This window comes from Anarrhichthys ocellatus, unplaced genomic scaffold (assembly GCF_004355925.1).
Source record: "Anarrhichthys ocellatus isolate YVR2014 unplaced genomic scaffold, GSC_Weel_1.0 scaffold21, whole genome shotgun sequence".
Classification (NCBI taxonomy): Eukaryota; Metazoa; Chordata; class Actinopteri; order Perciformes; family Anarhichadidae; genus Anarrhichthys; species Anarrhichthys ocellatus.
The window spans coordinates 5,195,353-5,219,181 of NW_022280051.1; the positions used below are offsets into that span (position 1 = coordinate 5,195,353).

General features: G+C 41.1%; 1 protein-coding gene across 5 annotated transcripts in view; it reads right to left on the reverse strand.

Annotated features, from left to right (window-relative positions):
* Positions 1-23,829, reverse strand: part of sfmbt2 (Scm like with four mbt domains 2) — a 42,534-nt gene that overhangs the window by 10,475 nt on the left and 8,230 nt on the right. For 3 of the 5 annotated variants that reach the window (XM_031858928.1, XM_031858925.1, XM_031858926.1), the window contains exons 2-10: positions 19,730-19,901; positions 18,467-18,561; positions 13,476-13,716; positions 11,102-11,122; positions 3,649-3,737; positions 2,734-2,983; positions 2,147-2,244; positions 1,124-1,225; positions 1-231 (exon numbers count right to left, since the gene is read on the reverse strand). In XM_031858928.1, coding sequence (XP_031714788.1) covers positions 1-231; positions 1,124-1,225; positions 2,147-2,244; positions 2,734-2,983; positions 3,649-3,737; positions 11,102-11,122; positions 13,476-13,716; positions 18,467-18,561; positions 19,730-19,820 — 1,218 coding nt within the window. In that variant the 5' untranslated portion in view covers positions 19,821-19,901. The remainder of the gene's footprint in view (positions 232-1,123; positions 1,226-2,146; positions 2,245-2,733; positions 2,984-3,648; positions 3,738-11,101; positions 11,123-13,475; positions 13,717-18,466; positions 18,562-19,729; positions 19,902-23,829) is intronic. The other 2 variants (XM_031858929.1, XM_031858927.1) reach the window with 1 other exon arrangement.

A 23,829-nucleotide genomic window follows, 5' to 3' on the forward strand; every position in this document is an offset into this window, starting at 1 on the left:
ATCGGGGAAGCAGGCGTCGGGGGCCGCCTCCGTGCCTCCCTGCTTCAGGTAGTCGGCCCAGTCGAAGTCCTGGCCCTCGAAGCCCCGGGGCCGCTCCAGACCCACGCCGTTCTTCAGACTCCACTGGACGGGCAGGATGCCGGGCGAGTTGGCGTGACACACCACGAACCGCGGCTTGGCGTCAACGGACAGATCGTCCAGCGTTACCTGGACGTAGATCTCATTGTAGACCTGAAGAGGGACAAGTGAGCGGAGGAACTTTAAACATCTTTCACTTTAATAAGAAATGCAAAAATACGTTTGTTTTTTTTAGTCTACATCTTCTTTTTTGTTGTTGTTAAAGGGCACTTGCTTGGGTTTGGAGAATATAAATGCAGGAAAGATGCTATTGAGGTGCATCTTGGGAAATGTAGGATCCAGAATTTTAAGATGTCTCAGCTTCTGCTGCATTAATTTAGACCTGAAATAGTTTGAGGGCCCTTTTAAGTCTGGTATGGAAGTAAACACGGGTCATAAAACTGATAAATAATAGTTTTAAACATTATTAAATACTTAATATTCAAATGTTAATATTAATGAATGATATTTATAGCATTAATGTACTTCAGGAAAACATGTTTTGAACTTTTCTTGGAAAATTCAAAAAGGAAATTTCAAGTTGCACGATTTCCAAAACAGTTTTTTAAAGAATTATTCTGGCACATTTACGCTTCCATATTTTGATATAGTACATATTATCACCTAAAACTCCCTACATTATCTACTAGTATGTCAAAAAGCTGAATGTCACAATCTTTCAAAACGTCATTAGTTAGCTGGAAATATTTTTTACGGTTGCTATCTTTGTATCTTTAAAAATATTTAACAAAAAATATTGACTATTAGCAGCTTTATTCCAGAAAAGAGAGGATGTCATACAGCGAGTCTACTTGAAATGCAACACGCATAACTCGCATGCAAAAATAATGATATTTCTTTGTGATAAAACAGAAGTCGGCATGAGAGGGACACATATTAGATAAAACCCTCAAGGTGAAACCTGAAAAACAAGGCTACCGTCATCTGAAAGGATGAATGCGAGAGGGAGGAAGAGAGTTTCCTTGTTGTTTTTGGCGTGACTCACCTTGGTGACAGAAACGGGGCAGATCTGTAGCCGCTCCCACGGAGAAACCATCTCCAGCTTCATCCCCGTCTTGAAGGAGTGCTCGGGCAGGTCCACGTGGTCCTGACACAGTAAAGTCAAGACTTTTTAGACAAATGTGCTCCACTTTTGTGTTACGCACACACACACACACACACACGCAAGACAATGTAGGTCATGCAAACCCTGCTGGGTGGGTGTGTGATGAATGAGACAAAGATGTTGTGCAGGATCATTAGGCCAAAATAATGACTGCTTTTTTACTGATGATTCACATTTCAGCCATATGGTCACTCCTCATGTCAACCACCCGGTTCTTCTTCTTCTTCTATTCATTCCAAACGCAAACGTAAACGCATCACGTCCTGTATGCCGGAGGGAAACTAGGGGAGACCATTACTTAAAATGAAAACAAACACTGCCTTTGAAGTCAGTCAAATCGTATCTTTTCATCTGAGAGGCTTCAGGTTGTGCTGTAAATTTTTGCTGTTTCACTCCGTATTTGTGAGTGTGAATGAGTTTAACCGTGTTTTGGTCACAAATGTTTCTCATATTTTAAACTTCCTAATAATTTCTCCTGAAGTTAACAATGTCATTTGGTGGTAATAATGGGAAAAAGACAATATACTTGTTTTAACTCTCTCTAAGTTCGCTGAACATGCATAAACGGGAAATGTATCTTCATGCAAGTAAACGATTTAAACAATTAAACTTCCCAATAACAAATGAATACAAATGTCCATTTAACTTGGAGGGAAAAACAATGATAAAAAGATCTATTTAAACCTAATTGGTGCCAAATTACACAATTGTGTAAACTTGCCAGTAAATAATTAGGAAATATTGCGTTACCGTTTATTATCCCAGTTCCATATCATAAATCAGCAGCAGTCAAACAAAGCTCATCTCAACCAGGTAGTCCTGCAGTCTGGCTCTGAGCCAACACACACACACACACACACACACACACACAGTGTGTGAAGAGCAGGTGTGCGTGTGACTCACCTTGAACACCTCCAGCGGCAGCGGGTTCTTCTGTCCGTCGAGTCGAGCGTCCTCCAGAGCCTCCTGCCAGTCGGGGGCGCTCTTCAGAGACCTGAACCCTGAGGAGCCGAGAGACGATGTGAAACGTTCAAACTAAAATACATAAAGTCAGTGATCCTTTTAATTTACAGCAGCTTCTGTCATCAATTGTTACGGATCGAAACTAATTTAATTAAAAGGATTTTAACGACAACTGTTGATGTTTAATGACTTTATACTGCGTTTAACTCCTGATTTTCCCTTTAAATTCCCACTTAAATATCTTTAAACTTACAAAGAAACATTGTTTGACAGAATAAATTACATTATCTGTGACAAAACACGCCATTTGAAGACACCTCCTTGATTTTTGGGAAATCGTTTTTGACAATTTATCAAAACTATTAAGAAATTAATCAAGAAAAGAAAAAGCAGATTAGTTGACAGTGAAAAGAGCCCTGATTTAAACTTTACAACATTTAAAGAGCCAAACAATGAAAAATGGCTCATTACATTTCTTATTAACACTGAAAACAAAGTTCCTCGGCGGGAAAATGACAGATTATCACCTATGGGCGGTTCTAAAGTGAGACGGTTCTCCATAGCCCAGCCGAGGGGGCGGAGCCTGACGTCCAGGTAGAACAGCCAGGTGTCCTGAGCCTGGTGGTCGTCAGAGAGGCCGGCGTAGCGCAGACGGAGCCTCCCTCCCACGTTCTGGACGACTCGGACCGGCCAGTAGAGGAACGGGCCCGAGACGTCCCGGAGCTCCAGAACCGAGCCCTCGACGATCAGATCCACGGTGTTTTTACCTCTCAGAGGCTGAGACAGAAGCACAGAGACGGGTTTTAGGTCCTCTCGGTGGTTTAGTGGTTGAGTCAAACGGTTACACTTGTGAAATAAGTAATACAAGAGGAAGTTGATGTATTGAAGATGCAAAAAACCATTAAAATTGAAGTACTCAAAGAAGATCGTCTTTGCTCCGTTTCTAAGAGCTTTCTTTTTGCGTGGCTGATCTTTTCTTTAAAGTGTGCGTGGTATCCTTTTTGTGTTTTTTCTTCCAGTTAAAAAACAAAACAATCATTTGACATTCTGAGAAATACACTTATGGGCTTTGATGCCGAGGGTGAGATGAGAAGATTGATGTCACTCTCATATCTGTCATAAATCAGGCTGCAGCCGGCAGCGGCCTTCTGGCTCCAGATACATGTTTACTGTCCAGACATGAGAGCGGCATCAATCTTCTCATCTCACTCTGAGGGGTCAACTCGTGTCATTACCCATCATGCAACAAACGACCCAAAACAAAGCAGGGTCCTTACTCTTCTTCGAGAGATCACATCCAGGACGTTTGTTTTTAAATTTGTATCAAAACCAGTAAGTGTTTCATATTTCAAGGAACTAAAAATGTAATATATACGTTGTGTAAATTCTTCCGAAAAAGCCCCCCCCCCCTCATGTAATGTTCTCAATGGGAACCCACTCACCCCCTCCAGCAGGTTGGCCGGTGCCGTCCGGGCGCCGGTCAGGTCCTGAACCAGGAACTCTGTCCAGTCGCTGTATTTCTCCTTGATGGCTGCGAAGAGACAAAAAAGAAACACACAAACAATCAGAGTGAGTGGAAAGAGAGCAAACTGTTGTGTCATGGTGAATAACTGATGGTGAGCCACTACATTGAACTGTTAAGTGTAGTCACCAGAGAACAGCATGCATGAGTCAGTGCATGCATGTTCCTGCAAACACACAGCATTTCTACTTTTTTAAAAGGGAAATATCGATTGTGTTAATTAAAACTGCACATGTGAAGTATTTTAACAATAAGTGTCTAATTTTTATGCAAAAGAAGTGAGAGAACCCCCCCACAGGTATTCATTTATCTTCCCTAGAAAAGCTTTGACGGCTTTATTCACGCTGCAAAACATTAACGCTCTGATTTATGGCTGAGATCAGATATTCTTTTTAAGACTTGCATCTGGAAGGTTTCTGCAGATGTAAACACATCACAATGAAAAACACTGATTAATGTCGTGTTGAGCGGTGACATTTACATGTTAATGTGAAGATTGACAGATGCAAGTTTGAGAATACAATAAAAAAGGTAAGTCGGCAAAACAAAGTGAAAACTTTTGATTGGTGGCTATTCTCTGTGCAGAGATGTTTCATCCAGAGTTTAAGGTGTCGAATGTTAGCGGGTGACCTGTAACTTCGTCTGAGAGCGAAAAAATGGTGCATGAATTCAGAATGAACAGAGGAGGTCACACTGCCACTGATTAGATACGCGTCAGGTTTAAGTCCACGTATGAAAGAAGCCAGAATCAGAAATGTAAACGTCAGATTCAGACACAAAGAAACAGATCTGGGGCACAAACAGGAAAGAAAGCACTAAAATCTTTAATATTGCTAAAATAATATGAATTTTGAGGGAAATACTAAGTTTACCAGATAGACAATAGATGACTAATTTAAAATGTATTAAACGTGTATTCATGTCGGGGCTTTCCCCTAAAAATCCCCAATGCGGTATTACGCTTTCTGGCTGGTTCGTCAGTTTGTAGCTCGGTGAAGACATGAAGGGAAATGAAGTCACTTCACTGAAACATCCTCCAGAAATGATCACACAGTTGAATCAACTTGTACCTAATAAACTGGCCTTAACAGGCGCAACAGCAGAGTGAGAATAGCTTGCTTTCTTATAGCAATGCACACATGGTGGCAGACAAAAACAATTACAAAGAGAGAAGTTTTTTGCCCTGAGAAGAGGTCTACTCTTTGTCTAATGTTGGTACGTATTCTGTGGTTTGAATCAATCCGCGACAAACTTAAAGTCAGACACACAAAAGAAAGAAACATTCAGTCTCAAGCGTTAAATTGGGGGAAATAAAAAAAACTAAATAATACAAAGCCGCGGGTCGCCTTTTTAAAGTGTTTTTAGACGCATATTAAAGTTAAAATATTCTAAATTTTTTAAAATCAAGCAACTGACTGATTTCCTGTTTTGATGCCGGTTGATGTGGTAAAAAAGGACATTGCTATAAGCGTTTTTTAAATACGCTGACTATATCATTTTTCCCTTCCTCGTCATTCAACAATGGAGCAACCCCCCCCCCCCCGGCTCATCAGCTTTTTGAAGCGGCCGGGCCTTGTTGCAACGCGTCTCGGTGTTTACGGGGCCTATGTGTCCGCAGACCTTGATGAAAGAACATAGTTACAATAAAAGACAGACATCTCTACGGACGATATCTCCAAAACTCAGCAACTCGCACCAAAACAATCTAGACTGAAAAACGCCACAGGTAAGAGGAAACAGTTTTAGAGTTTTTGGGGTGAACTGTCCCTTTAAGTTGAGTGTAATTCCAGCAAACTACCAATATAAAATGCAAACACACACCAGGTGGACCAGAGCTAAGAAAGTCAACTTCCAGCACGTTTTCATGGGGCCGTTATGTGTTTTTTTGTGTCTGATTCCCGTTTCCCAGAGTGCAACAGTGTTATATAATTCCTGCGTTCGTGATGTCAGCCTCCGGTTTATCCCCTCCCCCAAAATACAGAGCTGACATTCCAAGGAAGATGCTGAGTGGCCTTTACAGCGCTGCATGTTCTTCCTGTTACTCATTTACACACACACACACACAAATTACAAAAACAAAATAAAAAACCTCCACAAAGTCAGACACTTGTTGGGAGTCAGTGAAACGTTGCCAAATGAGTCACGGCTCCAGAATGACTACAACGCGCTGTGTGAGCCGACGTTCCCTGCAGCAGCGATTAGCATCAAGATGAAGCAAAAGCGAAACAGAGTCGATACACTGAAACATGCGGATGATCACAAGAGCTTCTGGGTTGTTTGTTGTTCTTCTTCCAATGTAAAGAGCCAAGAGAGCAAATCAGTCTTTGAGAATGAACACGGTGGTTATCGTGCACGATCTGTTTTGGGGGGATTTTCAAATCTTTGGTGAAAAGTATAAACTAGAGTTTAGCTCACCGGGCGAAAGACCGAATTTAGGTGAGATCGATTTATTTCAAACATATAACAAATAATAAGAAAACAAGAATAATGAATAAAATAAATAGTAAACAAATAGAGCAAATTATAATTTCATTTTTAAAGTTCCTACAACTTTAATCATTAACTTAATGTTTATTAAATATGCACATTTCGGACAAATCTTCAAACTAGTCCTGTATGAGTAGAAACACGCAGCTTCTTTTTTCATATATCTGTTTTAGTTTTTAAGATGCGTAACTGTCCTTTATGTTTTCTCGGTCCTGTGAAAGAAGACGAGTGTTTAAGAAAGAAATGTTTCCTCAGAAGATCGAGCCTTTTCAGCGGTTCTAAAGAAGCGATTGAAACTTTCTTATTATAGTTATTATAATACATCAGAGATTTGAGGAAATAAAACCCACAGTTCGCTCCACAGAGGCTGCTCCAGATTTTAAAATACATAATTGACTAATGAGATCAAATCAATGAATCATCTCGTGGCTCCGGACTCCAGAGGTCCTCCCTTTTATCAAAACTGAGGATTTTTTTTGGGGGTAAATAAATCTGTTTTCCCGTGAAGTTAACGTGAGCGTCTCTGTGGCCTCGTCGCTCTCCGTACGCCTGTTTAATAATAGTAGTTTTTTCTGTGAGACTATTTTCTTTCCTTGCTGCTGCTGCTGCTGGACTTTGTAAGAGCACACAGTACACACACACACACGCACACACACGCACAGTGTTGATCTCGGGTGTGCAGAAATAGATAAACTATTTTTACAGATCCTATGCAGATTACTCATGAAGCCATTTAGAGAGCTCAGCCCAACGGTGGAAGCAGAAGCTAAAACATGCAAACTTCCACTTCCCTCACTCTCTTTCTCCCCCTCCTCCCCCTTTTTCCCCTCCCCCTGCTTGCAGTTTCATTATTCAGTTTTTTTTTATATAAATAATGATCTATTTTTCTTTATTTCCATCCCAAAGGCAGCAGAGGTGAGAGCCTGACTTTCACATAACAATAAGTGCATAATTAACCTTGAGGGAAGAGCTCCTGAAAACATCCCTGCCCCCCCCTTCCCTCCTCATACCGCTCCACTCTCGCTGGGCTAACCTCCCCCCACGTTTCTCCCCCTCCTCCTCCCAGGCTGCACCAAAGCTGGCTGAAGTCCTCATGCAAATGTCTGGCATTAAATAAACAAAAATACATGCATGGAACCTGATATTTGCATATTGTGCTCCCGCTCCTTTCTCTCTGTGAACCCGTCTGTGCTCAGGGGTTATTTAAAAGCTTTACTTTAGATAATCAATGTTTTAATTAAGGAAGAAAAATCGTCTGTTTTTTTTTTTGTTGCAGCGATCACAGCAGTGCAACAGATTCTAATCAGAGTTAATGAGAGCAAATTACGCCCGATTCCCTCTCCGTCTTATCCAGTCATTAAGCGCCGGCGTGGAGATGAGCGCACAAAGGGTAGAAAGCCGAGTCAATTCAAACAATTACCTCCTTCCATTTTAACCGACGGCCTTTTTTTTCTCCAAATAGGCCACGAGCTTAATCTCTGCAGCACGCGGCCCGTTCATGAAATGTCACGCAGCGTGCAATGTGTGTGTTTATTGAGAGAGTTGTGTGTGTGTGTGTGTGTGTGGCCGAATAACGCCTGGACGGTTTCAGACGCCGTGTTGTTAATGTATTTTACCGCCCTCTTCACGAGAGGGCAGGGGATGTTGGAGCAATTTGTGTAAATATGAATTACTCAAGTAATGTGTGTTTGCGGTGAGTGCTAAAGAGGCCCACAGGAACAGAGCCCATACTGCAAAGATGTGTGTGTGTGTGAAGGCATTATCATTGTGTCTCTATTTATGAAAAACCTGCTCTGGTGGAAGAAGTACAAAGATCTTTGACTTAAAGTTACTGTTAGGAACTTTTAACTGGTTCTGAAACCGTCTCTTTAGAAGTAATCCAGACCATCGGATCGGAGCCACCGGGTCAAATTCTGGTGCAAAAACATGAAATCATGCAGGTTCACCAGAAACTCCTCCAGCTCAGACTCCAGCGGGGGGAGACGGGGGGGGACACTACCACTTTTGTCCACAGGGGCCGCCTACTTGAAAGCTCCTCCAAGTCATTTTGAGTAAAAGTAGTAATACTACATCAAATACTTACATCTCACTAATGTGCTGCTGCTGTGCACAAACCGTTGAGAAACTCGATTGGCAGGGTATCGGTTGAATGAACGACTCTCTCCACACCTGTGCCAAATATTTAATATTTATATAAGTGAGAGTTTTGTTAACAAAGCCGGAGAATCCATTTTATCTTTTGTTTTGGTTGTGTGGTTTTATTGATTTGTTTATTTAGGATATTTTTCACATTCTGATTCCAATGTCCAAGTTATTCTCTCCCTGAAAGGTTGTTCTTGCATCATTATACTGTTATACAATCATTACATCAGTGGCATAAAAAAGTCGTCCTACAAAACAGATTATTGTGACAGGCCTCAATCCAGTTTATGTGATGGCAATCTGATTATTTAGGTTGTTAGTGGGCAGAACAAACAATTTGAAGCTTTCATTTTCTGACATTTTATAGACCACATCAATAAAAGAATCATCGGTTTAATCGATAACGAAACAATCGTTAGTTTAAGCCCTAAATCAGGATTGCTTCGCGGTACACAACCGAAGCAAAGCGCTCTCCTTATCTTGTCGCGGTGGAGCCATAAAGTCGAACACTCAATCAATTCCTTCACAATAAAAGAAAGCTACAGCATGAAGCTTGAATTCAGCTTCAACATCAAGTGACAAAGGACAAAATGTTTCATAAGGGTCACACCCAAGCTAAAGCTAAACCCTTTGTATTTCTCTCACCACATGTCAGCCTGAAGGCAGCCTTACTCTTAAAACACCACACTACACACACACACACACACACACACACACACACACACACTAGCAGAGGGTCTATCTCAGAGCATCATCTCCAGCAGGCTCTGGCAGGAAGCAGTGTGGTGAATTCATTATGCAAACTATCTCTGTCGGGATCTGTTCCGCAAGCAGCTACCGCATCACATGACCAAACTTGTGATGCCGCTTTAAAAAGCTCTCAACATGAATGGATGAACGCCTCATGCGGACGCACGCATACGTGCACGTGCACACGAGACGAGCCTGTGTGTAAGGTAGTGGGATGAATTGAGTTTTTACTCTCTGGTTACTTTTTGGTTTTCCTGCCAGAAGCTCATAAAGAAAAAGACTTATCTTACAAGATCTGCCTTTAATCCTCAAATAAATATCAATATAATCTTTGTGATAAAACCACAAACACAGGTTCATTATTTTAATCTGAAGCCTGTACATGTTTAACGAGTTCCCACGTATATAATAACATGGCAGCAGGGCCATGAAGTCATTAAAGATGAGGTGTAAAAATAAAATAAACAAAGTTCAGCCTGTTCCACTGTCGTTCAAATGAGTTTTTAATTTCTAAAAAAAAAAGAAAAAAAGAGCAAATTACGCAACAGAAGCGCTCGCAGCGCTGCAGACTCATGCGATGCTCCTGCAAACAGAGACGCTGATTAATACCAGCGCTGATTTGATGAGCAACAAAACGCTTTGGTGAACGCTTCGGTTAGCAGGAAAGTAGCGTTTAAAGTGGAGGAGCTGAGAGGGAGTGTGTGTGTGTGTGTGTGTGTGTGTGTGTGTGTGTGTGTGTTTTATGAGGGAGTAAGCGAGTTTGACGAGGGATTAAGGTGCGTTTGTTAGATGCGGTTTGTCCAGTTGAAACACTTATTTGAGTTCAGGTTTTGCATCTTGTATTAAACTTTGAGGAAAGAACAGTCAGTGTAAGATGCATATTAAAAAAAGGAGGGAGGCCTGCAGGTTTGTTAAAAAAAGCTGCGAGAAGAAAGAAGCAAACCTCACGAGGGAATTAAAATCACTGTGCTGCTGCTGCTGCTTTTAGCAGAGCGGCCAATCAGACGCTCGATCTCAGGGTGGAACAATCACAGTTTAAAATCTGCTCTTAAAGCTCAGGATTATTTAAAAACTCTCTCCTAATTGATCCATTTTTTAATGGTCAATACCGGTCTACGGTCTAATACTGCGTTCACACTATGAGCGACAGGCTTCAAGCCGGAGACACCCGACACCTGTTGCTGCTTTGTTTAATCACACTATCAAATCCAAGAGGCCCCATTTAAAGAAGACACTACATTGATCTCAGTGAGTTTACACACTATATATATATATTTTATATGATTTTCACTAATGTCACAAGCCGTAAAAAGATCCTATATCCTCACATCTCTAACCGCACCAACACACACATCCATACACGGAAGGACCACAAGACACGATAACAAACTTTAAAGACTACGTGTATTTTAAACTTGTCTCAGCAAAGCACGCTTAATAACTGATGATGTTGTTGTTTTCAGAGACTGTGTATAATTACAGACTGGACATGAAATCAGCCGTTAGACGTCTGTATGCAACGCCGCGTATTGATTCTATCTGCCAACGGCACGTTTTACACACAGCGGTTCTTTAACTTGTGACCTTTTCTTAACTTGACTCAACATCTAGCGACATGTTACAGGACACAGTTCCTTTGTTGCGCATGAGAAGAGGCCTCTTTATCAAAGCAGCACATTTCTGGCTGAGCTGCTGCCTTTCTTTTTTTTTTTGCACTAGTTATCACACAAGCCCAGCTTGGCACAAACAGCAGTGTGTGTGTGTGTGTGCGTGTTATCACTCTGCTAAGACACACTCGGCTAGAAAGGAGTCACATGCAAGAGGAGGCAAGGCAACTGAGCTGTGAGGTCACTTCCTGCAGAGAGGCGAAAAGAGGAAGAGGAGGAAGCACACACTGTACATGCAGCTCTGTCAGCCCTAACACAGTGTTGATGTCATGTTAGCCACTAGTGAGGCGAGGCGAGTTAGTCAGAGGCACTGTTAGAGCTGCTTACCTTTTCTTAGGTAAGTGTTATCTGAGAAACAAAAAAGGAAACAAAAAAAAACAGGTAACCGTGTCACAGGTGGAATACAGACTCTTTTCTCTCATATTGAAATGTGCACATGATGCAAAGCCTTGAAATTAATGTTTGTTTTTGTCATATTCACAACTTGACAGTATTTTGCAGAAGCCTCCATAGTGGGAATATAGAACTGCATTCATTACATGATTTATGCTTCAGTTTGCATCATTAAACATGCGGATGTCAGCTGTCCGTTATTATTAAAAGAAAAAAGGGGAAATGTGAGCTTTCTGAGAAACACAGGAAGAGACGGTTAATAGTAGCTGAGCTCAGCGGCCACTCAATTACCACCGTAAAATTACATCAGCTTCTTGATGAGCTTCAAGCTGACGTAACACTGAAAAATATACTTGAGTAAAACATACGATCGATTTTATTCAAACATGCACAAGAGTACATTTCTGACACGTGTTTTGTACGCCTACAAAATATTCTCAATGAAGAGTTTTAGTTTTTTTAAAACAGAGACGCAAAGTAAAGCAACATTAGTCATCTCTGCTTCATGTAAACCTATTTAAAACACCCGTCCTGTTGGACAGCCTAACAATCTGAACTCTTTCGGCCGATTTGATTTTAAATATGCGATTCTTAAACCATTAGTGGATCCACAGAAAATGTATTGGCAACTATTTTGACATAAGTTTAATAATTGCAGTCATTTTCTAAAGGAAAATGCATGAAATTAATTGGTTCCAGCTTCTTGTAAAAGGGGCTGAATTTCAAATTAAAAGCATGTCTGTGATTGAGGGATTGACTCCACACGGCTCTCAACATGGAGGCAGCTGAGCAGGCGGCGAGCAGCTAACAGTGCTAATAACAAATTTAGCACCTATATGTGATTTGAAATATGCTGTTCTTCTGTCTAGACTTGTTTGATAATCGGGCGTTAAAATCCACTGGCTCCTTTAATGAGAACATTTCATGGTCTTCAATTTTGCAAGTAAGACGAATGTCTTCAATTTCTTTTACTTTTTTACTTTTATGGAATATTAATCGAGAAAGTAATCGACAGATTGCTCGATCATAAAAATAATGATGCCTCGCTTCAGTCGCATCGTCTTTGGAGGTTTGAATGCGAGCTAAAGCAGCGCGGCTGTTTCCCTGCTTGGTAGATGATCCTCTGAGAAGTGTCATTTTTATGAACCTCCTGCTGCCGAGAATTGCCGGTGTGAGGACGAGGACACCCGAGTCAGGTGGAAACATATCCAGGTCGTCTCCACAACAACGGAGGCGCGCGACCATCCGTCAGCGGGGAAAAGTGTCGAGGAAAAAATAAATAAATGGTCTGAACGAGGCTGGGGAGGGTGAGTCATCTATCTGCAGGTGGAAATGTGTCGGATAATGTGAGAGGGGCAGTAGCAAGAAGGGCTGCTGGAGACGTTAAGGAGGACGCTTTGTTTTGGAAAAGGAGTTCAGGTGTGAAAGACGCTCTACGAGAATCAAGATGGCGACTCGTCGTCTTAAACGGCAGTTGAGCCGTCGTGACGATCAAAGCACTTTAAAAGGAAACTTGTCTTTCCACTCAGTTCATGTGAGCATTAAGGTCAAGCTGACAGATTTAATGTAGAGAATCAACCGTTAGCTGACCCTTTGATGTCAAAGATTTTCTTACATTCAGGACGGAAACGCGTTAGAAAAAACAACCATGAAACACGGACAAAGTGCATCACAAGCCACAAATGTGGCTTGTGGATAAAAGACTCTTTTTAAAGACTTTTTATGTTTATGTTTTGAACCGGGTGCCCTGAAGCTTACGGAGCAGACATAAAATGTCCCCTCCGAAAATAATAACCTCAGTTTTATTTATATAGCCCCAAATCCCATATTTTCCTCAAACTATCCTTTGCCCCCCCTCCAAAAAAAAACTCCCTCTTTAATGAAAAAATGAAGAAACTAAAATACCTTTCACTAATTAAAAACATGATTTGCGTCCGGAAATCAATGATGGAAGTAGCTAACGAGTTAGCAATCTAGCTCCTTTCTTATCTGTGTTGAGAGTTGCACATGCTCAGTACCGATCAGACAGAAAGTTATTGTTCCTGTGTAGCGTAGCTGATAAATTAAATTATATCTGATCGGTGCACAGACTCACATACTTGCCGTTACCCGATGCAGATTTTTAGGCTTAATTAAAGGCATTTCCGATACCGGTATTTGTATTAAATTCCCTCCAAATCTAAAAGTAATAACCCTTCAATAAAATTGAATAAATCTCTGAACCCAATGTCAACAGACACCAATGATAGGAAAGTAAACCCTGTCCGGGTCCGGGTGAATGCGTGAGCGTCACAGTGTTTCTTCCTACCTTCGGGGGGCATGAGGGTCTTGTTGTTCTGGGTGCACCAGCCCACCGGGTGCAGCTCGGCCGTCATGACGTCACACCAGAAGTCGGCCTTGCGGTCGTCGCCGTAGCCGCTGAAGCGCAGCAGCAGCAGCTGGCCGCACGTGGTGATGATGGTGGCGACCCAGTACGAGTCCGGGCTGCCCTTATTGGCCACTTCCAGCTTCATGCCCGGCTGGAAGCTGCTCTGCAGGCTGATCTCCACCTGAGAAGAAACACAACCTGGCTCTCAGTTTGGTAGTTTTTCCTACAAGTTATAACAACTTTTTACTCAGCAGATGTCAGTTACAATGCTAAGAAAGACACACAACTAGAGTACATATGGCAGGTCAAAGGTGAACCAGAATACAAAAAATCTCTCCTGCAAAATAACCAAACCGATTCAGACTTTGAGCGATGGCGTTCCGCATGAACACACAACTCTCTGCCAAAGTAAAAAGACGTTTTCAGGGTCCTTAAGAAACTAAAAAGGAGAGTCTGGGTGACATTATTGATTTAACACTGACATTATTCTAATGTGACAATATTTTGGACGTGACTCTTGGTGCTCTCAGAATATATATTTACATGATAGGAAACAGACCTTCAGTCTAAAAGGGAACTCCGCTTATCTCCCCCGTAAAAGGTCAGTTTATGTGAAAACATAAAGACAACCTGTGACAACTGTTGTTTTATGTCTTCTGCGTCTCTGAAAGGAGCTTTGTAAATAGTACGGATGATGTCAACAGGGTCAACTTGTCCCGACGTTGAGATTTTCAAAACAACAAATGAAAGCTTGTTTTACAAGATGAGGGCATTGAGGCTCCGACCGACCGTCTGACACAAAGACGCCATTGAGTTGCATTTTGGGAATTGTAGGATCCAGGATCTCTCAGCCGCTTCTTTTTATTTGTATCTGTATCTTGTGATCCATCAACTAAATGAAAATGCATAATAAATAGCTGGAGTAGCCATTTAATATCACTAAAGTAGAATGATTAAGAAATCTCTTAAAAAGTGAAGTCAATGCTTCATGTGTTAAAGCTGCATTCTCTCTAGTGTCCACCAGGGGGCGACTCCTCTGGTTGTATAGAAGTCTATGAGAAAATGACTCTACTTCTCTCTTGATTTATTACCTCAGTAAACATTGTAAACATGAGTTTATGGTCTCAATCTCTAGTTTCAAGTCTTCTTCAATACAGCATGATGTTCATTTAGTACATTATGGTCCATTTAGAGTCAAACAGACCATAAAGCAGGGGATGCTTTAGGGTGGGGCTACACAGTGATTGACAGGTCACTACCGCTACCAGAGACTATACAAAGTCTCTACGTCAGTTTACGAACTCTCACACAACTCGTCCAATGTCATCCAAGTCTCATTTATCCAGTCGTATGCTCACTACTTTCCAAACACATGTCCGCTAAAACCTCACTATTTAAAAAAAATCTGCATAAACTTTGTTCACTCAAGAATTCAAGGTAACACAGGAGTCTTTGTGTATTCCTTCAACAAATTAATTGAAAAAAAAAAACAATCAAGAGATTAATTGATGAATATAATTGGTGGTTGCAGCCCTAATCATAACAAATAGTATAGTCATAAATAGAACAGAACATTCCCCAGATTTAGCAGCAGATGAGTGACTGATGAGCAGGATTTTTCGATAAAAAGTGAAGAGATTTCATTAACAGGTATAATCAAACTCCACTTCAGCCCCGTCCTCGTTCATGAGAAAGTGATAAATCTGTACGTCCGTGAATGCACCACAACATAATGCGTTTTCCACCATAGCCACAGGCTGCTTTACAATTCTCGAGAAGCCCAACAGGATGTTAACATTCAACACAAACGCTCGCGAGTGAATGGAACAAAAAAAAAAAAAAAAAAGAAGCAACATCTTAGAAATAAACACAATACAAATGGCCCTGTGACTTCCTGCTACAACAATGCAAACGTGCTGTATCACTCTGACTGGCTTATGTAAGAGGCCATAAACACTGTGACTGTGTGTGTGTGTGTGTGTATATATATACAGGCCCAAGAGAATTCACTGTTTCAATTTGTCCAGGCACAGAGAGGGAGAGAGAGAGAGGGAGAAATGAGGGCTGCACTTTAGTGAATCACATTTTTTTCTGGGGAATTCATGGTCCGTTTCCCAGTGACTCAATCCACTTAACAACGAGGCAATTTAGCTTCCCAGGAGACCTCTCCCGCTCAAAATCACCACACAGACAGTTTGTCCGACATCGGCTGCTCGCTCGTAAAAAAAAAACAAAAACCCCACGTATTCTTAATCTCGCCCTTATTACCATTCATCGCTCCGAGTGATGTAAGTATCTGAAACGCCGACACGCTCCTTTAAGTCTTGATTCACCAGCAGACACGTCTCACCGGGGCGGACAGCTGCTCCGCTCGGTAAAACACAGAGTCAGTCGAGACGGATAAAGACTTCGCATCCAGGATCAACTGCAGTCGCCCATCTGGCCCTCTGCTGTGATGTAACACGTTAACGGAGGCAAAGCCTTGTAGTTGTTTGGGAACAGGCCGCTTGTGAGCAAAACGTGTACGCTGAAATGTCTGAAAATGTTCTAACTATATGCTAAAAGGCCAAAAACAAACACTTAATATTCCCACCAGTCGTGAAAGTATTGACAACCTTGTCTAAGGTTAAAAGTACTAATACCACACTGAGGATACTCCCCTACAAGTAAAGGCATTCAAAACCTTATTTAAGTAAAAGTATTATCAGCTAAATTTACTACAAGGAACTTTCAATTTGTGTTGATTTTGGCGGCCCCTGTGGACTAACGTGGTAGTGTTTCTGAGCACCAGAGACGCTTTAAAAAAACTCTCATTTTACCGCAGCAAGGTCTGACGATCTGCTCCGTTCAGTCTGGAGTCTGAGCTGAAGGAGTTTCTGGTGAACCTGCGTGAGTTCATCCGATTTCACCAGAATCCGACCCGGTGGCCCCGATGACGAGCATTAAGAATAACTAAACAGACCATCTTCTCTCTGATGGTCTCGTTTTCAGCTTTGTGTCGATGTATTTTCCAGTTGATCCTCGAGGCTTTTTAAAAGAGTTTATTTTAGCTGAAGAAGTAGAAGAATATTTGTTTCAACATCCTTCAGTTTATCACAAACATTCAACATCAACACGTCTGACGTCTGACAGTCTTTAAACCACGTATCTGGAGATACGTGGTTTAAAGACTGTCATCTGAAAGGCAACTAAAGCTGTCAGACAAATATTATGGAAAGATGGAAACACTCAAGTAAAGTACAAGTACCTTAAAAGTTGGAACTCTGTACAGTACTTGAGTTACATTCCATCACTGGTTCCCGGTCTTCTGCAAACCCATTAATTAGGGATTCTTTACATTCCTTTCAAATATTTGACATTCCTGATGTTTGATCAGTGTAAAAACACTAACATACCTAAACAGATATGTTGTTAAAAAAAGGCCCTGCAGCAGTTTATTATAAACCTTAAAACTAGCAGCTTTCCTGTTGGTTAGTGTGGTTTACGGGTGAATAATAAGCAACCACTCCAGTTGGCAGAGATACAACTCAAGACACTGCAGCTCAAAGTGTCTCTCAGTACTGGTGCCGTTACCAAACCTTTAGACTTTAGCCACCAAATCTATTCTTTATTGGATATCTTAGTTTGCTGAGTCTAAACCGGCTTTTCTACAAAAAAAAGTCAAATTTCTCAAAAGTCAATGTCCAGAGTCCAGTTTTCCTCTCGTGTAGCTTCAAAGTGAAAAGTAATCTAATTCCACAGAGTCTGACAGCCTCATTTATGCATGTTTAGTGTAAAAAAAAAAAAAGAGTCCAATTCAAATCTGGCCATCATGAATGAATGAATATTCAGTCGGAAAGTAAATTCACTGTCATTTCTGCTGAACTTCACATAAAGAACAACAGCTATTAGTGGAAAAACAGATGATCTGAGTCTTTACTTGAGTGACTCTGCGCCCACATGTCTCGTTAACACACAGCAGCTATCAGCTCAATCAGAGACTGAGAGGAACCTTTCCACGAACATAAAACGTGTAAATGCAGAGATTTAGTTTGGTTCTCACAGCTTTACAGCAGCAGGCAGAGATTAAACAGGTGAGTTTGACATCTTCAACAGGTCGCCCAGTTGCTGATGGCAGCATGCTTACTCTTCATAAGAGTCTTCCACTCTCATTTCTTTAGAGTCTGATGAGTCCGTTTTCTCTAGAATTTGTTTCCTGTCTCAGATATCTGAGATAAAGATCCGTCCTCCTGTAGAACAGAGACTTACTGACACTCACAGTCATTTAGCCCTTCGTACCACAGACTTTGGTGTAATCCAGCATTAAAACGGCTCATTTAAAAATTATTTTTGGCACTTTTGACGTCTATTGAGGAAATCATACGGTTATAATTTGATTTCATCGGGTAATATGGAAATGTTTTATTTTGTAAAACACTTAATTTTAGGTCTTGGATTTTTAGTATTTTTTTTTAATACATTTTTCTTGAGCACTGTTGAGAGATCTGAGAGGATTTTCACTGCTTCTCTGTAATTGTTGTGCAAATGACAATTAATAACCTGAACTTGCATTGACTTCAGAAGCAGTTATTGATTGTGCAGCCTCATAGACGAGCAAGGAAATATCAAATATTTGCCTTTTTACATTTGTCACTATTAGTTTTGTGACCTTCCTCGAAAGCACACACACCAAGCTGCTTACTTTTTTTTGTGCCTCAGTAATTACCCTCAATTGTGTTTTTAAAAAAAAACCGGCACAGGTCGTCCAACAACTTGTGCGTCATGTGAGGGAACAGAGCCAATGAGAGCGCTCGATTGGTGGAGGTGACGCCGAGGCCCGGCTCTCCCAAATATGTCGTTAAAGGATTTCTGCATATGGCACTTATCTGCGAGGCTGTGTTTAAAGGATCACTGAGGGATGGGATTCAAATGCCGAGGTGGAGATCACTCACGTGTTTGAAGGTGGTGTGAGGGACGGCGTTGGCTCCCGTCTCCTCCATGTACTCCTCCCAGTTAAACTCCGCCTCCTCCTCCTCCTTCATGGAATCTGCATCGGAATGAACGAGCAGTCAGTCAATAGAAACACTCTTTTAGCTCTCTTGTCCTGAGGCATGTGGTTTATGGGAGAGCATGTGGGTGGCGATGTAAATGTGGAGGGAACGATCAGAGAACGTGTTTGTACTGTAGACCAGTGATGTTTCTCCTGAAGGTGAGAATCCTTCACTTCACTTCAGGGACACTGATACACCTGAGGTATAATGTGTCATGTTTCTGTGTGTGTGTCTCTGGAGACTCCTCAGTGTGAGGAGAGTGGGACTGAACCTGCTCTGGCTAATGACGGGGGAGTGAACACACACTTGTTAACAAATCAAAAAACACACCCTTACTGCTGGATTTATTAAAAACATTACTTTACAATCATCTTGCTTCATAATCAACAAATTCAGGTTTTTTCTTCAGCATCAAAAGCAAGTTTATCTTCATGATGTGCAGATTCAGGGTTTCTGCAGGAAGCACAAAGACTGTCAAAGGTCTTTTTTAAGGCTGTCACTATACAAGGTATTCACGACAGCGATATTATCTCAATATCTATGTAAAATTTGGAAAAAAAAATAGAAAATCCATCTGTCAAGTTCTTCTTCAACCGTGTTTATTGTGTGTTTTGTCGCTTTTTTAATATATATATAAATAACCGTTAAAATACGACTGAAGGGAGGTAGAGAGGGTCTGTAACCATAACTGTACATATAAAAGGATTTAAGAAGTGCTGGATTACTCCCACCATATTATCACATGTGTATTATTAACATATCAAAATTTTAAATATCCCAGTTACCGTCACATATGTCGACACCCCTACCACAGCGAACGCGATTGAATACCCGTCATACTGGTTAAAGTATGAAAATATGAAGAACAACCAGTCGGGATGATGAAGCCTGCAATTATGTATGTACATGAATTAATGGATATTTATATCCTATTGTTTTTAGTACTTCCTATTAGTGTACAACAATAACTCCTGATAGTTTAATAATAAAAGCCTTACTGCAAACTTAGAAAGTATAAATCCACAAGAGACCGAACAGAATGACGGTGAATTTATCGGTAAATAAAGAATGTTTCCAGAATTCCTCCATTATCTGTTGATCTGATGAGGGCGGAACCGACCCGGCCACATTCAGGGTAGCGACACAGCTCCAGGGCTTCCTCACCTGTGGTCACCTCCTCTTCTTTCCCATTGGTCGGATAGTGTGACATCACTGCAGCCAGGGCCAACGGCTGCTCCTTGCCGAGAGACTGCATCCTGCACCTCCGCTTCCTGTTAACCTTTGAGCCGAGGCGTGTCGGTTGTTCCCTCACTGCATCTCTCACTTTCCCTCGCAGCTGTGGATGAATGCAGTTAATTAATGTGCTGCTGATTTATCAAATAGTGTCTATTGTTCACAAAACAATCCATGACATTTTGAGGAGAAACTCCCCTTACAGTCTCACAACAGAGAGTAAAACCAAAGGAAGTTGATAAACGCTTTGACATTTGCTAAAATAAACACCCACGATATTTTGTAAGAGTTTCCTTAGAAAAATAAAGACACTTTGCATTTCCAGCTCCCTTAGAATAAACAGAAGTGGATCGTTAGCATGAACCGAAGAACCTCAAGAGATATTAACTTAACCAACGTGCGAGATCCGAGGAAAAGACAGCTGATCTCTGGGGAAGTCCAGAGCAGAAACACTTAGCAGCCAAAGCAAAGCGTAAGAAAAGAAACGAGAACAAAGATCTGGCACTTCTCCACACTCAAACTAATGTTAAAGCAGAATTAAAGCCAAGTGGAAAGCCTGCTATTGTGTCTAATTGCAGACCGACCTCTGCCTCTCTTCAGTCTTCTGTAATATCAGGTTATGCATATTGGCTGCCAGCCCGCCTGGATTTGCATACCACAGCAAAAAACAACAACAACTGCATCAGATAACCAATCAGAGTCAAACAAAGCAGAAGAACCGGAACGACACGAGCGAGACAACAGGCCGGCAAATTAGTGCGACTTGGAGATATTTATTCAGGAGCGAGAGAATGAAACAGAAGTAGCTCAGTATGGAAGGTGAAAGAGGAAACATACAGTAAATATGTGTATTTATATACAAGAGAGGCTTCCTAATGTTAGGCCATAACCACCGTGATGTATTAAGCACAATCAGTTTCACTAATGAGGTCATTAGTTCTGCTAATTAATGCATCAATTAGCAAATGTTTCTTCTTCAAAACGGGTCTTAAAAAAAACAAAGATAGTTTATAAATATGAACTCTTGTGATGTTTTCTTTTTTTGTCTGCAGTGTAAAGATAACTTTTGACTTCCGTACGATTCTTTTCCAGTTCTCTACATTTTTGGTGTGAAAAAAAATAAATGAAGTGGCGTCCTCTTCGGCTCACCAACACTCTCCGACTTTGATGAATCACCGTGAAGCAAACATACGATCTGATCAATCAATCAATTAATCAATAACCCGCTGAGCCAAATGAGACGTCTCGTTACCTATAAAGTTACAGGACGACGGTTCAAACCTTCGCCTCATTCATTGAATTTGTGTTTGTGTTTCTTTGCTGTGTAATCTGGGATATAAAGACGGGAATAATAAGATGTTATTGATTCCATTATTATTATTCGCTCGTAGAGTCTCAAAAACGCAACATTCCTGCACTCTGAGGGCATGATGTGTTTACAAATGCTTCAGCATATTGATAGTATTTATATCTTAGGATGAATTTTCATTTTTGCAAATATTACAACTGTAATCCGCTGTCGTCTGCTCTTGTGAAATGCTTCCACGTTGTTTTCTCTCTAAAAACAGAACATGATACAACGTGCGTATGGCGCAGCGTCACTGTTCATGCAAAACTGATGGAAAGCACCGATAAGAGGACTCGATATTCACAGAGACAACACAGCGATTCGCCATTCCCCTCTCTAGTAATATATACTCATTCAGCGTATCTCTCAATGTTTTTCTTCTTTCCTGATTTATTCAACAGCTCGCGACCCCACAGATGTATCTTACGACCCATTTGAGGGGCCCCGACCCCCAGGTTTGGAAACACTCATCTAGAGCTTGTTTTGTCCGATCAACGATCCAAAACCCAAAGACGTTCAGTTCAAAATGATACAAAACAGAAAACGAGAAGTTTTGCATAAAAATCGATTATCAAAATAGTTCCCGCTGACTTTTCTGCCAGTCAACGAAATGATTAGCCGACCAATCATTTCAGTTCAAGTTGAAACACAGTATTATGTTATAGGTCTTAACCGCTGTGTGTATACGACGTCATTAAAGTTTTAAAAATAAGACGCTTTGGAAACTATTTGTCTTGGGGTTGTATCGTAATCCTATAATCCATCAAAAGGTAAATTACAGAGAATATATCTTGTAATTTCAAGGCTTAAAGATGAAAAAAGGGCCCACGTTTAATCACAAACATATCACCCAGAGCCGACTTATTTCTCAATAATCTGCACAGAAATATGTGAAAAATGATCATCTTCACACAACAACAGACCCACTTGCCTGGTGGTTGTCCTGCAGGAGGTCATGTGGTGAAACACCGATGACTCACTCGTGGACTTCCACCCACTTCCATCAACCCGGCAATTAACGCCGTGACTCGCTGCCGTCACACGGCCATTCCTCTGACAACTCTCCCAAAACCACTCCCGAAAAAAGAGCAGAAAAATGTCCTCAATGTGGGATCAGACGAGAAACACATCCTGAGATGGAGGAGAGAGAAAATGTCCAAGAATCCTCTGATGAGAAACTCTAAATCCAGAGGAGATGAAAACACAGACGATGCTCAAGCTGCTGTTTGAGCCGAGTGTATTTACAGAACTGTGAGGCTACGAAGGCAGTGACAGTCCCCCCCCCCCCCCCCCCCCCCCCCCCCCACCCCATTCACACACACACACCCCTGACGTCCCACAGTGGCTGAAGCAAACATACATTGCGTAAACAACAAGCTGGGCTAATTTGGCTCACATGACTCCGTTCACTGCCCTTTTCTCTCCTCTCCTCCCCCCCCCCCCCTCACAGACTATCAGTGTTTCTTGCCCAAGAGCACTACAATCTTCAGCAGCATTGACACATCGCTTGCAGTCCTCTACGCTCATTAAAACGCATTAAAGTGCACACCGACGCTGGTATCAAATGGTGCGAGGGGTACTTCACAGCAGCTGGTTTTTGCCCTTAAAATTCCCCTTAAGAGGCTGTTTTGTTTTCTCCTCCACGCTGCATGACAGCATCCCGAAGATAAATTCTAAATCGGCTTGTTTCAGACCTTCAACACAGCTATTTGAGGATAGAGGGACATATTAAAACCCAAGACGTCTTGTTTCTGTCGTTACATGAAGCTGAAATTAATGTTTAAACAATCTGACAACTGAGGTATTCATGTAAATTCTATATTTTGGGGGTTTTGGACTGTTTATTACAGAAGTGAAGTGATTTAAAGACATTACTTTGGGCTCTGGGAACGTTTTTTTACTATTTTCTGACATTTTATACACTAAACGCTTCAATCTATTCATCATAAATATCTTCCGCAGATTAATTAATCATGAAAATGATAATTAATTGCGGCCCTGATGGAAAGTGCACTCAACTGCTGGTATCAAATAGTGCGAGGAGTACCTCACAGCATGCTGGTTTTGCCCTTAAAAGTCCTCTAAAGAGACTGTTTCTTAATTTTTTCTCCACACTGCATGACAGCATCAGATAAAATCTGCATCTGATGTTTCAACGCTTTGAGGACTGAGTGATGTATTAACACCCAAGATGCCTCATGTTTATAGTTACATCAAGCTGAAATTAACTTTCAAACAATCGGACAATAAAGTTATTTATCAAGAAAACACGGCAAAACAACAACTGTCTGTTTTATATCATTGTAAATTTAAGTTTTTCGACTGTTTATTTCAAAAGTAAAGCCATTTAAAGGCATCACTTTGGGCTCTGGGAACCGTTTTCTCTATTTTCTGACATTTCATACACTAAACCATTTTATTATATTTCTTAAAAATATAATCAACAGATGTATTAACTATGAAAGTGATGATTAATTGCACCCCCGATGGAAATATTCTTGTTTTACTCCGTAGATTCAGTGCAGCCCTAACACACATAGACACACACACACACATATATATATATATATATACACACACACACACACATATACACACATATATATATATATACACACATACATATATATATACACACATATACATATATATATACACACATATACATATATATATACACACA